Genomic DNA, 15,558 nt, shown 5'->3' with positions numbered 1-15,558 from the left:
TAATCTAAATAATCGCATATAACTTGTTCTTGAAGAAAGGAATAACATAGTTACTGAAAAATTTAACAATTTAAGAAGTTGCTTTCGCTTTCAAACTGAAGAGCGACTGCTAGCTACTATGAAAATTGAGCTGACTATGCTCCTACTGACTGCAGCAATGGTAACATTGTCAAAGACGCAACAATGTCGTGAGGTCACTCGTCAAGTCATTGTTTGTGATGATGATGCAAACATCAGAGGAGGGAAAGGGGAAAAAGGTGATATCGGTGCCAACGGAAAAGCTGGTCCTCCTGGAAGCAAAGGATCAAAAGGAGATCGAGGAGGAGTTGGAGATAAAGGCAAGCAGGGCGAATCTTGTGCCTTAGGAGCATTTGAAACAGAAATGAGAGAAAAACTTCAAGGTTGGTTGAAAAATTATTTCTTTAAGATGGTAAGGTATTCTTTGTTATTATAATCTAAGGTTGTATTTTACCAAATTTTAACATTTTCAGAGATAGAAAATCGCTTGATCCCCACTTCGTGTCTTACATCAACTGTTAATGGGAAGCAGACGTTACGTTCTGGCGAAGAAGCGTTTTGTGATGCAGGGTGGACGGTGATAAACAAGATTTTGTTGATTAAATTTTCATATTTTGATAACAAAAGTTAACGTGTTGTTTTATAGAAATAAATAGTTCAATGCAAAAACAAATTTTGTCGGTTAAGGTATTCCAACGAAGATTCGATGGAAGTGTGAATTTTGATTTAACTTGGGAAAAGTACACGGTTGGATTTGGGAATATGAGCGGCGAATTTTGGTTAGGTAAAACGAAATACTGCAGTGAAACAACCATTGTTTGTCCGAAAAAAAAACAAATAAATAGACTTAATTGCAGTAAATGTATCTCATTTCTAATATATAAACAATTCATGTTTATAAATTTTACGTGGAGAAGTAAACCGGATTGTTTTGCCTGGAAAGTCACAGCATTATCAAATGGGCTGTTTCAAATGCAGGTTTGGACAAAATTCATAGCCTGACCGCTGGAAGAGGATGCAGGTTAAGAATAGATCTCTGGGACTTTGATAATGATCACGCATATGCTGTTTACAGGTGATAAAGATATAAACTAACTTTTAGGCTATATGTTATTGCATTCACCCAATATTAGTCAGCTTACGTTTTCGTTATTTTTGTAGTTCGTTTTCTGTCGAAGATAAAACAGATGGTTACAAATTACACGTAGCTGATTATCAAGGAACGGCGGGGAACAGTTTGGCAAATAATAACCATAACAATAGCGGAATGCGCTTTACCACAAAAGATAGGGACCAAGATACCTGGAGGTTGCATTTACATTTATGCTATTAAAAATTTTAAGCACAGCTTATATAAAAATTTTGAACTGAACTGTGTCATTATAGCCATCATATATATATAGTAAATTTTTTTGTATACGACGCGACATTTTTCCCTTTATTTTCAGTTCTAACTGTGCTTCGGATCATGCTGGTCCACTAGGAGGTTGGTGGTATGTTAGTTGCGGTTATTCAAGACTCAACGCAAAATGGGGAAGATCAGAAGGAACCTGGAGGAACATTGTCTGGTATCATTGGAAAGGATCCTCTGGTATAGCGCTGAAGGCGACCACTATGAAATTGAGATGCGATTAATCTAAAAATATGCTACTTGATTTTGAAAAGTTAATACAATATGAGCTCTGTTTTGTTATAGGCTCAAAGCATCATAATTAGGGCGACTCTTTATTGACCTAAAACACTTAAAAAATTGTCTTTGTTGACCTTATTCAACAAAATACAAAAAAGAACGAGAAAACAAGAAAATACAGAAAATTCACTTTAATTAGTACTTAAATTTTGATGTTGACAGATATAGTATTGTATAGTATCATTGTCTGGTAGGAAGTTTCTGTCTTTGGCCAATAACTTATAATAACTGAGCATGGAAAAACTTCATTCCACAGAAGCGGTTGTTGGTCGGCAACCTTGTAGCAAGCCGTAGATTGATGAAATGTGCAACGTAAGAAACGCATGAATGCGTCATAAATATATGATATTCATAGTCAAAATGCTATGTCCTGTGCAATCATCTGCAGTATACAACCTGTTTTTATCATCTTTTCAGAAATATTGAAAAGTAAAAGTGTTCAGAAAATGTTATGCAGCAAAATGTGCATAACCTGTGCGAATTCGTAAATTGCCCTAACAACAAAAAACCGATATAAAAACAGAAAAATTTGACTTTATTGACTTCAAATCGCCCTAATCATAATATATACGCTCTAGAGTCTAGACTCTAGAGCAGTGGTTCCCAACCGCGGCTTTTAGAGCCGCATGCGGCTCCAAGGTAGCTTTCTTGCGGCTCTCAATGACCCCTGAAAATCCCACAAAAAAGTAAAAAATCTATTTGTAATAATTAGGGCGAATATTTCTTGACTTGTCAAAAAAAGTCAAAAATTGGTCAAAATTTATAGCGTTAGGTCAAAATTGTTTACAAATGTTTCATTTTACATGTTACAGTTACACCTTGTAGCCTACTTTATACTGTTGTGAATGGTCCATTGTCTAATTATTGTGAATCATAAACCACCTCCTGAATCCTAAACCACAATTGCGCCTCGCTTTGACAAAGTTGTTAAAGCTCAAAGCCAATGCCAAGTTGGACATTAACTTGATTTGTGTTATTTTTCTTGTTAGTGTTGCTGTTCGTTGGTACATGATTTCATGCTTTAAAATTTTCGTTATAATTACTTGAGTGTTTTCATGCGGCTCCATACGTACTATGAAGTTTGAAATTCGGCCCCGACACCAAAAAAGGTTGGGAACCACTGCTCTAGAGTCTAGATTATAGCTATACGCTTCGGCAATAATTGCAGAATAAACTTTTACGTAAGAACTGGATTTACACCTCACAGCGGAATGCGTATAGCGTAGAACGAGTTATTATACTGGATCGGCAATACTGCACTAACAAAATTAAAATATAAATCACACCGGAAACAGCTTGTAGCTTGTTAAGATTAAGATCAGAAATACACCTCGTCCACAGTTGTCCATCCTCAGTCTGTCAAACTAAATGAAATAGAATAATGAACATGACCGCAACTGAAAATTAAACACCAAAAACGATAACACCAAAACATAAAAGCCAAAACTATAAAAATAATACACTGTAAGCTTGTAATCCGTCAGTAAGCTAAAGAGTTGTGTTCTGCTAGAACGAGGGTGATAACTGCGATGACAAGTACAAAGCGTGACGCAATAACTAAGCAGTAGGCCTAAAACTAATTAAGTACAGAAAAGACAGTAAGCTGGCATGAGATCACGCGTGGGCTACCAGTAGGCTCACCATACGTCCCGTTTTAGCCGGGACAGTCCCGCTTTTAAAGGCTTTGTCCCGGCGTCCCGGTCAGTCAACTAAAAGTCCCGCTTTGGCATTTACTGAGCCAGCATTGCCCTACACTACACGAATATTAGCATGATGTGATTGGTTTGTTTAGCCAATTTGCTGAAAAGCAATACTCGATGCGTGTTCTTGTTTCGTTGTGTTAAATGTGAAAGTAATTGTTACATCATTGTAGCGGGTAATTGGTCCAGTGGTGAGTTGATTGTTAGCGCATTGGCTTGTTCAGTGTTCAGTAATAGTAGGCTAGGAGGAGGAGATGATCTTTTTGCAGTTAGGTTATTGAAAGAACTTATTTCGTACGGTTCCGGTACTTGTTTGCATTTTCTTCTGCAAAAACCATTTGAATGTGAAAGCCCTTATCACCTGCAAAATTAAAACTGACTTTTTCTGCTGTGATTTTTATGAGAAAATAAAGTCGAATAAAGACTTTTTGAAGAAAGTATTGTCTACAGAAAAGTATGCTTGGACGATTATGTAAATTTACAAATGCTTGAACATTGTTTTGTTTCCTAGTAAAATCCATTATTTTAGTTTTTCTTGTTGTCTTACTACTTGAGTTGTCCCTAACGATAGGATTCCAAAATAGTCTCATACTTCTAGTAAAATATGAACCACATTTGTCTGATAGGGCTCGTTGTTCTGAAGCGTCCCGCTTTTCAATCACAAAAATATGGTAAGCCTAGCTACCAGGGGAAACTAGTTGGAGAGACACTTTCCAACCGCTGCCATGAGAAACCATCAAGTGTGCCATGGAAACTTATCCAATTTCACGTTATTGGTATTTTAACTAAGTGGGCAGCGTGTAGGCTACCGAAGCGGTATTTGGATTTGTATCGAAGTTGGTGCTCATCGCTTGCCACTGACTAGTTACAATCAAAGAGATGTGGCCACTTCACATGTCAAATGCGATAAGCAGTTATGTCTTTAATGAATATTCCATGGAAGTAACTTATCATTTGTGGTACCAAACTATTATCGTTGTAGCGATTTAAACAGCAAGGCATGCAAAAGTCGATTTAAGCTATTTAGATTAGAAGGAAGATTTAGGTTAGGTTTAAGTTACTACAGTATAACATTTCAATTAAGATAACAAAAAAACATGAAAAATAGTTTTGAATGTACGATTTTTTCCCGGTGAAAAGTGACAGCCTAAATATTATGATATCATACTATGACAAATTATATTTCGTTGCTGTATTACTTGTGTGAAGTATTACACAACAAACACATTCGCCATAAAGACCGCGTACACTGGCGGCTTTTGTTACAATATGAGCGAGGACGATTGATGGTTGATAACTTGTTTTACTTCTGCTTCGATGATATGAGTTCTCATTTCTCAAACGTGGTGACTATGCTGTTAATTGCTTAATTCTGTCTATACATATTACTAAATTGTAAAGTTCCTTTTTGTATTTATTATCAGACACAAAGGCTTCCACCTTCGGGCACAGCTTACTGAATGTTACATAGCGCAGTAGTAACCAGTGAATTCGATCACGTAAAAGGATTGCACACATTACAACGGTATATATATGACACACCAGTTCAAGCGAGGTAATTTATCTGAACGTCATTAAGGAGAATTCAAGTCCGGTCAACAATTGAATTGCAAGATCCCAAAATAAAATTTCAGCATTTACAAAACAACTCATGACTCGTGACGTAACCGTCACAATACCATAAGACCATAACTATACCATACAATTTAGTTGTAACTGCGCTTCTGCGCTTGAGCATTTTGTCTAGCAAGGAAACGATTTGGGTTCGGTGCCTGTAGTAAGCCCAAGCGGGCCAAGTGTTGTATAGTGTTGTGTACTCGATGACTTACAGTTTGTAGCCTTAGACGCAAACTTTTCCATATAGTTATGGGATATACATAGGGATATGTGTAATGCTTTATTAAAATGTAAGTTATCGGTACTGTTCTGTACAGGCTACTAGCTGAGGAGGCAATTACTGATGGGTCTAGTTACTCTAGTATACAAGTGGACAATCAGAGGCAGTCACTGTTTGAGTACAGTAGCTGGGGTCTAGTATACAAAGGCATCTTTTGGTTGTGCATTTGTATACAAGAGCTCAATGTATTGGGTGAATGGGGTGGAAAGTGACGAAATCCTGAAATAATAATAGTTCAATGAGATGAAATGGCAAAACAACTGTAGCTTAATGGTAGGCCCTAGCAGATTAGGCTAGAACTTTGCACTAACCTACCTAACTATAACTTGATACGGTACGGTACAGCTATATAAGTTAAAAGTTTTTGACAAAATAGAAGGTCTTGCATATTACAGTACACTATTTGTGTAACTTTTAGCTAGCATAATTTTGATTTTATTGCCCATTGGCACATTTGGCCATTGTGTAAGACAATCAGGGAGCCTGCGAACTCGAAAGAACTCGTTTTTTTCGCCAAATTTAAACTCACCCTCGCAAAATAAAATTTTCTGAACTGGAACTTGTAAAAAATCAATCGAGTCCAAGTTCATTAACTAAAAATCTGAGTAATCTTGAAAAATAAAAAAATTTCTAACTTTTGCGTCAGGAACACCAAAAGCCAGTGTGCTATACTATACCTTACAGCGATTGGACTAACCTTTCACTTATCATTCAATGGGACGCACAAAAGGTACAACAGAGTGGTACGCCATGCTATACTTGAGTGATTTTAAACTTATAAGTTAGCAATAATCGTAGAGCTTTTTTTCACCTACCGTAAAAGAACATTACACCAGACAGCAGAGGTTTTGACCGACCTTTTTACAACCAAGCATCAACCTTTTTTTACATGCGGTGCCAGATGTGCCATAAATTTATTTTACATGATTAGGTATTATATATGTAATAAACAAAAACAATCTAATACAGCTGACCAACTTCACGTGTCATAATGAGACTTTTTAAATTGCTTTGATTTCGCTCGTTTTTCAATGTTTGGAATTAAATCTGTTACTGAGAGCAGCAATGTATTCTTTAAATTTAAATTGGTCGCTTGCGACCGTGTTTTGCAACTAATCAGTTTCGATGAAATATGACTCCATAAGCAAGCCGACATTATAAGTGAATATATTCACAGCCGCTTTAAATAAATTCTATTGTATCTTGAATTTTTAGATAAACAACACCATTTAGTTTGTGAGAAATGACCGACTTAAATGTGTTAAGTACAACTTTATTTCTACTTTAAGGTTTAATATGGCATGCATCCATGATTTGGTGGTTTGTTATATGCATTACAATAAAAACTTCATTAAGTTTTGCAGCTTGAAATCATAATAAATTCCCAAAATCGATCAGAAAAACTTGAAGTCAAATGTAATAATACTGCTAAACTTGAACTTCAATAATTGAAGTGCAGAACTCGAACTCGGACTTTAAAAACCTTTCTGAACTCGAAGTTGAATTCACTTGAAAATCGATCGAGTTCACAGCCCTGAATACAATAGAACTTGCCTAATTCGGCTTTGTTTAATTTGTCAGTTTGCTCACATTTGTGTCAGTCCCTGCAGTATGATGTGAATTTTTGTATTCTTTCTAAAGCTTGTTTAATTTGGCTTTGCGTAATTTTAACAGCTTGATTACGTCAGCACATTTTTTACAAGCTTTTTGTTTGTTCAGTTAGGCACCTGACTGGAAAGTATGATAGTTTTCAATAAAAACTGAGCATGCAAAAATGCTAATTTTGGTGTGATGGTGTGCACTAAAACCTCAATTCTTGTTTATTTATTATAATTTGGTGTGCATGTGAATGAATCTTGTGCAGCCACACTTTCAGACTTTCCACTCTGGATTACGCATCATATAAGTAAATATGCGTAAATGTGAACAAAACTATTGTTTACAAGACAAAAGACAGTTCAAGTGATGAACATATTTTAAGTATGTGAATGAGCGTGTTTGTACTAGCAAGGTTTGATTTTATGAATGAGCTTGTTTTTATACTCTCTGCGGAATGTATGAACTCATTTTAATTCATTTCAGAACCTTTCTTGAAAGTCTTTTTAATATTGCTGTTCTAGTTTAAGCTATGCATTAACTTATCTGTTATTTAGGGCTTACATCATGATGACTGGTGTAAAAATGCAGGACTGCTGTATTTGTAACAGATGATATATATACCAATTTCCTGCCAACCTTAGAAGCGAATACATTTAATTTTTACACTGTGGTTGTCAAATACAATGTCGACTTCAACTCCTATCCGTGTTAGCAGAACTGGCGGAAACAACAACCAGTATGAAAGAAGAGAGAGTACAAATGGAATTGAGCCTAATGGAAAAATCAATGGAATGCCAATTAGAAAGACAAGTGTCCAAAGTAGAACTACCAGCATTAGTAAGGCGAGCAGTTCTAATGACACAAGATCAATGCGCAATTTGAGTTTGGAGTCATCCAATTCTATTGGAAGTGTTGGCAGCATGATGTTCCTTCACAACAGGAGGCAATCAAGTGTTGGAAGGATAACTACCTCATCCATTGGACAAAGTACATTTGATGTAGATGATGAAATTTTGATTGGTGACGAAAAGGAATTCCATGATGCTTGTCGTATTGGCAATGTGGAAGTTGTAGAAAGCCTGGTAAAATCTGGTATAGATGTTAACTGCAGAAACAAACACGATCGAACTCCATTGCACTGGACTGCAGGAAATGGACACCTGGACATACTGAAAATGCTTATTGAGGATGGGGCAACAGTAGATGCAGCTGACAAATTTGGTATGGATGCTCTGTTATGGGCTGCTTGGTTCGGTCAGAAGAGTTGTGTGCAATACATGATGCGGGTTGGTGCTAAGCCAACTGCACGCAACAAGCATGGTTACGTTTGGTTGCATTGTGCAGCTCAGAAAAATCATTCTAATGTAATTGATATCTTAAAAGAAGAAATGCAAGACTTTGATAAAAACGTTGTTGATGACAACGGAAGATCTTGTTTGCATATAGCATGTAGATTTGGTAATGTGGAATTAACAAAGAAACTAGTAGAGCTTGGTTGCAATGTAAAATTGAAAGATAAGATGGGCAACAGTCCTTTGCACACTGCAGCTAAATTTGGATTTTCTGAAATTGTACCTGTTCTAAAGGATGCTGAAGGTATTCTGGAAGATGTAAACAGTAGTCATAAAACAGCTCTGCATGTTGCTGCTGAAGCATGTAAAGCTGCTTTTTGTGCAGAATTACTGAAGCACGGTGTGGATGTGAATTGTGAAACCGAAGAAGAAACCTGTCCCTTACATCTTGCAGTAATGGGTGGTCATCAGGACACGGCACAGGTTTTAATTAACCATGATGCAGATGTGGATGCTGGCAATAAACATAATCAAACACCACTGCATTTTGCTGTTATGGGAGCCGATTTTATTCTGACCAAATTGCTTGTTGATGCTGGGGCGAATCCCAGCATTCCTGATGCCCGAAGTGAAACAGTATTGCATGTATCGTGTGAAAATGGACTTAGTGATATCACTGAACTCCTTTTAATTGCCAATTCAGATCTATCCATGAAAGACTTAAAAGGTTACACTCCTATGCAAGTGGCAGCCAGGGGAAATTACGTTGTACTTGTTGACATGCTGATTAAGGCCGATAGATACCAGTATTATCAAATAACACAGCAGGAACTTCCAATTGAAAAAGGTTTAATGGAACCTATCTCGTTTAAGCCAGATGTGAAAAGCAGCACCCAGCAGCTTCGAGTTTTACTTTACCGACTTGCGTCAAAGTATCTGAAACCTCGAGAGTGGAAACAGCTGGCTTTTTACTGGGGGTTTACTGATCAACAGTTGCTGATGATCGAAGAGCAGTATACAGGAAGTAAAAGCTACAAAGAACATGGACATAGGATGCTGTTGATTTGGCTTCATGCTTGCTCATATCACAAACAAAACCCTATTAAAGGATTGTATGAAGGTCTAGTAGGAATACAACGGCGAGATTTAGCAGAAACAATAAGGTTGAAAGCTGGGCAAAATGTTGATGAGAAAAGCTGTTGTATTTCATGATGTAATTTTATATAGCTTTTAAATGTGTTATTGTTGTTATTTTTCTACTTTATCAATGCATTTTTCATTCCTTTAGGTTGTACAATGTACATACATCATTTTTGTTTTGTACCTTAGATTTAGATATTCATCCTCAGATTAAAGATGTTGTGTAAATTAAATGAGCTTCCATTTATTTCACAAAATCGTGTTTTCCATAATGCTTTGTAGTCCTTTTATATTCTTGAATATATTGTGTGCAGTTACCCTGTATTTGTTTTCCCTATTTATTTAACTGCTTGTAAACACAAAGAACCAAGATTGCCAACTCATTCATAATATAAATGACTTTCGTCAATAAATAAATAATATTTATTTATGACTCATATGGTAGCGGTGATGATTCACTTATTCTGCCAGGTTTGTTCGTAGTAACATTAAGTTAACTTGCAGTGTACGTGTTTGTAATGAGAGCAGTAGCCTATATAACAGATAGAGCAAAGATATTGTATATATGATATAAACCATCTATCTTACCCATATGTGTATAACTTGTAACCTATAACTATACTTAGTGTAAATATTTTGTTTTGATTTATATAAATCTACATATCATGCTCTTGCTATGCGGTATTTTTAATGGAATTAAACATTTGTTTTTTCTCATTAAATCACTTTATTTTGTTTTGTTTATTATGATTTGTGAAAAAGTTTTTTGTGTACATGCTAGCAGACTTTATTTATCTTTGCATGGTTAGGTTTCAATTTGTATACTGTAAATGTCATACTATACCTTTAATTTTAACTTTAGTATATAAATATATACGAAGCTTGGTGCAGTTTGCAAATTATAAATGAATTTGACTTCATATAGCGTAATGTTGTTAAGGTGCTACGTTACATTTTGAGTTTATTTTTTATTGTTCTATTTTTTCTGCAAAATTGCAGGTTGCACAATTTCTTTCACGATGTCGATATTTTCTTTACACAATTAACAAAGTGAATGTTTTTGTATTTTAATAGCTCTAGGTTATTTTTACATGTGGTTTGATTCAATCAAGAGCAAAGTTTTTGTGTTTTATTGTATATTGCTATCTGGATTTTTAGCCTATTTGGGTTTGTTGTACATCATGGACGCTCATCATATGAATACAATGGCAATGTCATCAGGAAATATCACTGCGTCTATGGGAATGGGACATGAAGATCATAATATGGATGGTGGAGGCATGCATGATGAAATGAGCATGATGGTAAGCTACTTTGCTTTTAGAAAGAATCTGCAGTGTTGCTACCATGGTCGTAGATTTTTTGATTTACTTGGGATCTAAGGTTAACTTTAAATATTATGTTTTAGCCTTCAGTTATGTTTGTATTTACAGTTAGAAATCGTATCATAACATCCATACATTTGATTTACAAACAATCTTGAATAAACCCTGTCAAATTGTGGCTTATCTTATAATAATTACCGGTAAATTTATTTTAAAAATTGTTATCCTGTCCAAAGAAGTATTGACAAAAGATCTCTGGATATTTTTGTTGATACTGTGTGTAGTATGCATAATCTTCACTTTCATAAATATTGTGTTTATCTACAACGGTAGCAAGTAGTTATAGTAGCCTTGGTAGGAATGAGTCGGAGAAGTGCTCATTACCTTTATTACCCTGTTACTTTATTAATTTATTACCTTTCATTACCATTACATCACCTTTATCTATTCCTTAATCCTCCTCAGAATTACGATTAACTTTATGCGTTAACTTACTATTAAAGTCAATGTGCAAAATGCAAATTTTTTATTGCAGTTTGCATATGATGGTTTGATTTTTAGATAATCCGGTTATATTTTCAGGTAGTTCTTTACACATGAATTTATTAAGATAAAAAATTTTGAAGTGAGATTGCTGAGGAGAAATCTGCAAACTAATTCTGAAATTTTGATAAACTTTGTAGGCCCCTTTAAAAGTTAGTAGCAGTTTAATAAATATTTATCGATTGAAGTGGCAGCTGATTAATAGTAGCACAACTATACCAGGCTACATCCCATCCCAATGGGTGAGGAGTTTTTAGCATTGTTACTATTCCAGTTCATAGCCCTGTCAACAAATGGCCTTTTATTGAAAAAAATGTAATAAAATTGCCAATAACATGTCTTAACTGCGTCATTTGTTCAATAAGGATCTGGAAGTGATACGGGTCAGTAAATATTGATTGGCTTACAATTTTGAAGGCGGCCTGGAAATTCCTTGGTTTAACTTACAGCTATTTGTCATAGTCAAATATCAAGTTGTAATAACTAGATTATTTACACCAGTTGAATTCACTCGCTTTTAGAAATGTTGTTATGATGACGCAGTGACAAATATTTTGCTATGCTGTTGACATTCATTGTACTTGTAACTTGAAAAAACATTGTGGTAAACACTGTTTCAAAATCCTTACTGTGAATTACCATTGCTTATAATTGTATGGAGCCATGATCAAAAATAATTTCCAACCTTGGTTACCAAGTCAAACTAAAATTATGATTTAATTCAAACTAGGTTACAAATATTGAGCTTTCAAGACAAAGTACATGATTTTATTGGTACAGTATAATATTAATATTTAGTTGGGTGTAACGAACAGCGCCCATTAGGTTAAACTGGGCATTTGTGACATACCAGTACTTACCAATCCCATATAATTTGTCTTTGTTAAACGTGGCCATTGTGTCGAACATTTTGCTTTTGAGTTTAATGCCGTGACGCCGTATAGATGGGCAAGACGATGAGCGTTTTAAAAAATTCATTTGTCACAAAGCGTGATCATAAATCTATGTCTCTTAATAAATGTTATTTTTTGGAATACACTTGCGGCGTGTTACTCATATTAGCTTTAAACTGGTGCTTGCTCATGGTGACCAGAATATTTCATTAAAAGGAAAATCTGCCATTGAAAATTTGAAATTACTGCATTATATACTTCGTATTAGTAAGTCACTATCCAGTCCACTGCTCTTACATGACATTTTCAAAAATAAAAATTCCAACAAATGCATTTTTATTACCTTTTGCATTTCGTTGGGGGGCAAAAGGTGGCTTATATATATGTTATGTCGTTGTTTGTACTTTGCATGTATATGCTGCGCGCGTAGTATGAAGTAAAGTTTTCAATTAGTCAAGAAAGCAACATTGTTTTCAGTAGGATATTTATGGTGGTGTGTCATAGACAAGTTGAAATGATGCAAGGATACGGCAGTATTTTCATAGTGACGCATCATCGGACGAAAGAGAGGAATGTGAATGATACAGGAAACGCCCTTTTATCAAACTCAAACTCAAACGCCATTGCACTGTATGGCGGAGGCAGGTTTTCTGATAAGCGCGTCAATATGTTTGTTTGACCAAAGAAATCAGCTGGGGTCTTGCTTCCAGATCTTACGCAATAATATTTACATTTCATAAAAACAAGATCGATGTTAAACTGTTTTGATGTTCTCCTTTACTAAGCATATTTCATAACTCATATCAATGTGAACTATATTATTATAGGTGATAAAATTGTTTGAATACGCCTGTCTCTGTTAATTAAATTGTAACTCTGGTTTCGGTTTTATTAACAATGAAGAACTCGGTAAAATATTCGAAAATCAAGTTTCCAGTACGAGATTTTAGTCGGGGTCTTGTTCACTGGATTAAGTTTTTGATCTGATTCATCGTTGGCTCACACAGTCACACCGCACTACTTCCACTCATTTGAATTATAGCGCATTCGGAAACGGCAATAGCGCGAAAAAGTGTGCATAGTTACGTTGTTGCGATTATTTTCAATGTTCGCTGTGTGACACGTCCTTGACCTCAATAGGGAAGTATGCGGTAGTGGGAGTTACAAGGTGCCCGCAAACATTTATGAAACATGCATGTTGTTATTTGAGGTGACCTGAGGGCTTTTTAGTAAGGTCGCTTTTATTATATTTTGATTTACTTTTTACCTCTGCGTATTTTATCATCTTTCGTTGTCATTTTAATATTGCTGTAACCTGTACTTCTGTCGGCATTTTCAGAAGAGTACAGGTTGAACGTATGAGCTTAAACTTAATTTAATTAATTTTTTCTTTACACAGATGCACATGACGTTTTACTTTGGAGTTGAGGGCGTGCCAATATTGTTTAAAGAATTGACTGTAAATTCGAACGGAGGTAAGTGAACTGGTGTTATGGTACATAACATGTTTTCAACCAGATATAACTTTTTTGTGTAAACGCCATCCGAACCATTGTGATTGCACCAAACAATAAAAACGTAAGTATTAAAATTTTTATTGTCCTGTTAGGTATGGCTGGTGCGTGCATAGTGGTATGCCTTGTTGCAATGTTCTATGAGGGTCTAAAGGTGCTACGGGAATGGCTGTTACAGAAGGCTATTATGGACTCCAAGTACGCCACCGTCCTTGAAAACGAAAACGGGAACAGCTACATTGAACAGAGGAAGCCAAACAAGTATGTATTTTGGTGTACGTAACCGCCATTTCTTGACTATCGTCGTTGTATAGTTACTATAGTATACCATCTGCCCTCTAGTAGTCTAGTCAACATAATGAACTGGTAGTGATAAAAAACGAGATGTAATCAATAGTATTACATCTGGTCTCGGTAATTTTACAGCCCTCCCGCGGTTTATCAATCTTTCACAATTCAGTAGACATAAACAACTGTTCATTTAGCTAAATGACGAGGATTGTTCGGCTATACTTAAACCAACGTTTTATTTGTAGGCATGCTATCTGTACTTCTTCGCATTGGATTCAGACGCTGCTCCATCTACTTCAAGTAACTGTTAGTTATGCCCTAATGCTGATATTCATGACATACAACGCTTACCTGGCCATTTCAATAGTCGTTGGTGCCGGACTCGGTTATTTTCTGTTCGGTTGGAAAAAATCAGTGATAGTTGATATCAACGAGCATTGTCACTAATTGTGCGCTGTTTTTTTTGCGTAACCTTCTGTTGACAGCGCAGATGCCATTCTAGCTTGCAGTTTTTTATGATGCTGAAAACTTAATCGTGAAATTTTTCATTTTATTCCCATTTTTCTCATTGTTATACGTTGCCACTGTTATTGTTTTCTTTAACGACTTTTATTGAAGCTTTGATTTTATCAGCTTGTCTGTTGTAGCCTCTCGTACTTACAACGTTTTCGACCCATAGCCATCATTATCACTAATATTGTCAGCACATTTTCATATAACTTCAACATAGTCATTAGCACGATAAAGCGTAATCATAACGTGGCATCCATAATCCTTCTGAACATGATGACAAATGGGAACGTATAGATGTTTGTTTGCTATGTTTTTTTTATGCTTCGCGGAGTGGAAATGTTGTTTGAATAGTACGTTATAGTATTTTTGTTATTAGCTCAAGAATGATATTGCTCATATGCGGTGATCTACTGTGTTTATTAATTCAGCTATGCAATGTAATTAATATAACGCATTGAATTTGAGAAACTCGTTTTACCGATAGTTGTTTCAGAAACAATTTACGGATTGCTTTTTGCTTAAACAACTGCTGTGATATTTCACGAGTTTGCTTATACGTTTAATTATATAAGTAGCTTATGAAGATACGTATTGCGTTTGATCACAATAAGCCAACACTTATATCAACGCAACGTTATTTCCTTTTTTTGAGGTGGTTGCGGTTACCCAAAACTAGAAATAATCAGGGAGAAATCTGGGCTGCTCAATGCTACTGTTCCAATTATTGCGCTAAACAGTTAACTAAGCGTTGATCATAATTTAAGACTCTGCTTGTAATAAGTCAATAACTGAAAAATGGCATTAAAATTTAAAAACATGCATCAAGAACTTTGTGTAAACGATTTCAGAGTTCCAATATTAACAGCATAAATTCTCGGTTTGATAAAGAAGAGATGTTCGAAACAGTATCATAATCACATGTCATTTTTAATTAATAAAATGTTTATACTTGCTTTTATGGTGCTCATTGCAACAACTATTGAGTAATTCGTTTGTTCTCGAGCAAAATGTTTGCCAACTGCAGTTTGACCTTGTTAAATGTACTGCTGAGTGTATAATATTTCTGTGGAACAGCTGCTAACGCAATCTTTTTAGAAAAAGTCAACGCAGTCATGCAAGACAGTGCTAAGTAACGAGTTTCCT

The 15,558-nt window shown here is 35.5% G+C and overlaps 3 protein-coding genes across 3 annotated transcripts; all 3 read left to right on the top strand.

Annotated features, from left to right (window-relative positions):
• Positions 1-1,706, top strand: LOC143469796 (microfibril-associated glycoprotein 4-like). Its single transcript, XM_076967618.1, has 6 exons — positions 1-401; positions 492-595; positions 706-802; positions 997-1,093; positions 1,180-1,326; positions 1,467-1,706. Exons 1-6 carry the CDS (start codon positions 119-121, stop codon positions 1,651-1,653), a joined length of 915 nt encoding a protein of 304 aa, XP_076823733.1. The 5' UTR covers positions 1-118; the 3' UTR covers positions 1,654-1,706.
• A 3,701-nt stretch (positions 1,707-5,407) lies between these two features.
• Positions 5,408-10,410, top strand: LOC143469868 (uncharacterized). Its single transcript, XM_076967732.1, has one exon. The coding sequence runs from the start codon at positions 7,588-7,590 to the stop codon at positions 9,406-9,408; it is 1,821 nt and encodes a 606-aa protein (XP_076823847.1). The 5' UTR covers positions 5,408-7,587; the 3' UTR covers positions 9,409-10,410.
• Positions 10,290-15,368, top strand: LOC143469870 (high affinity copper uptake protein 1-like). The gene is made up of 4 exons (XM_076967735.1): positions 10,290-10,640; positions 13,497-13,572; positions 13,707-13,872; positions 14,148-15,368. The coding sequence occupies exons 1-4, from the start codon at positions 10,428-10,430 to the stop codon at positions 14,347-14,349; spliced, it is 657 nt and encodes a 218-aa protein (XP_076823850.1). The 5' UTR covers positions 10,290-10,427; the 3' UTR covers positions 14,350-15,368.
• The last annotated feature ends 190 nt before the right edge of the window (positions 15,369-15,558 follow it).

The sequence above is a fragment of the Clavelina lepadiformis genome, chromosome 8, assembly GCF_947623445.1.
Source record: "Clavelina lepadiformis chromosome 8, kaClaLepa1.1, whole genome shotgun sequence".
NCBI classification, from domain to species: domain Eukaryota; kingdom Metazoa; phylum Chordata; class Ascidiacea; order Aplousobranchia; family Clavelinidae; genus Clavelina; species Clavelina lepadiformis.
The sequence above is the reverse complement of the archived record's forward strand: the minus strand, read 5'-3'. Positions and strand labels throughout refer to the sequence as shown.

Coding starts and splice junctions, on each gene's coding strand:
- LOC143469796 (XM_076967618.1), top strand. CDS start 119: ATGAAAATTGAGCTGACTATGCTCCTACTGACTGCAGCAATGGTAACA. Junction 803..996: donor GAGCGGCGAATTTTGGTTAG/GTAAAACGAAAT, acceptor TTTCAAATGCAG/GTTTGGACAAAATTCATAGC. Junction 1,094..1,179: donor CACGCATATGCTGTTTACAG/GTGATAAAGATA, acceptor TTATTTTTGTAG/TTCGTTTTCTGTCGAAGATA.
- LOC143469868 (XM_076967732.1), top strand. CDS start 7,588: ATGTCGACTTCAACTCCTATCCGTGTTAGCAGAACTGGCGGAAACAAC.
- LOC143469870 (XM_076967735.1), top strand. CDS start 10,428: ATGTGGTTTGATTCAATCAAGAGCAAAGTTTTTGTGTTTTATTGTATA. Junction 10,641..13,496: donor ATGATGAAATGAGCATGATG/GTAAGCTACTTT, acceptor TTCTTTACACAG/ATGCACATGACGTTTTACTT. Junction 13,873..14,147: donor GAACAGAGGAAGCCAAACAA/GTATGTATTTTG, acceptor TTTTATTTGTAG/GCATGCTATCTGTACTTCTT.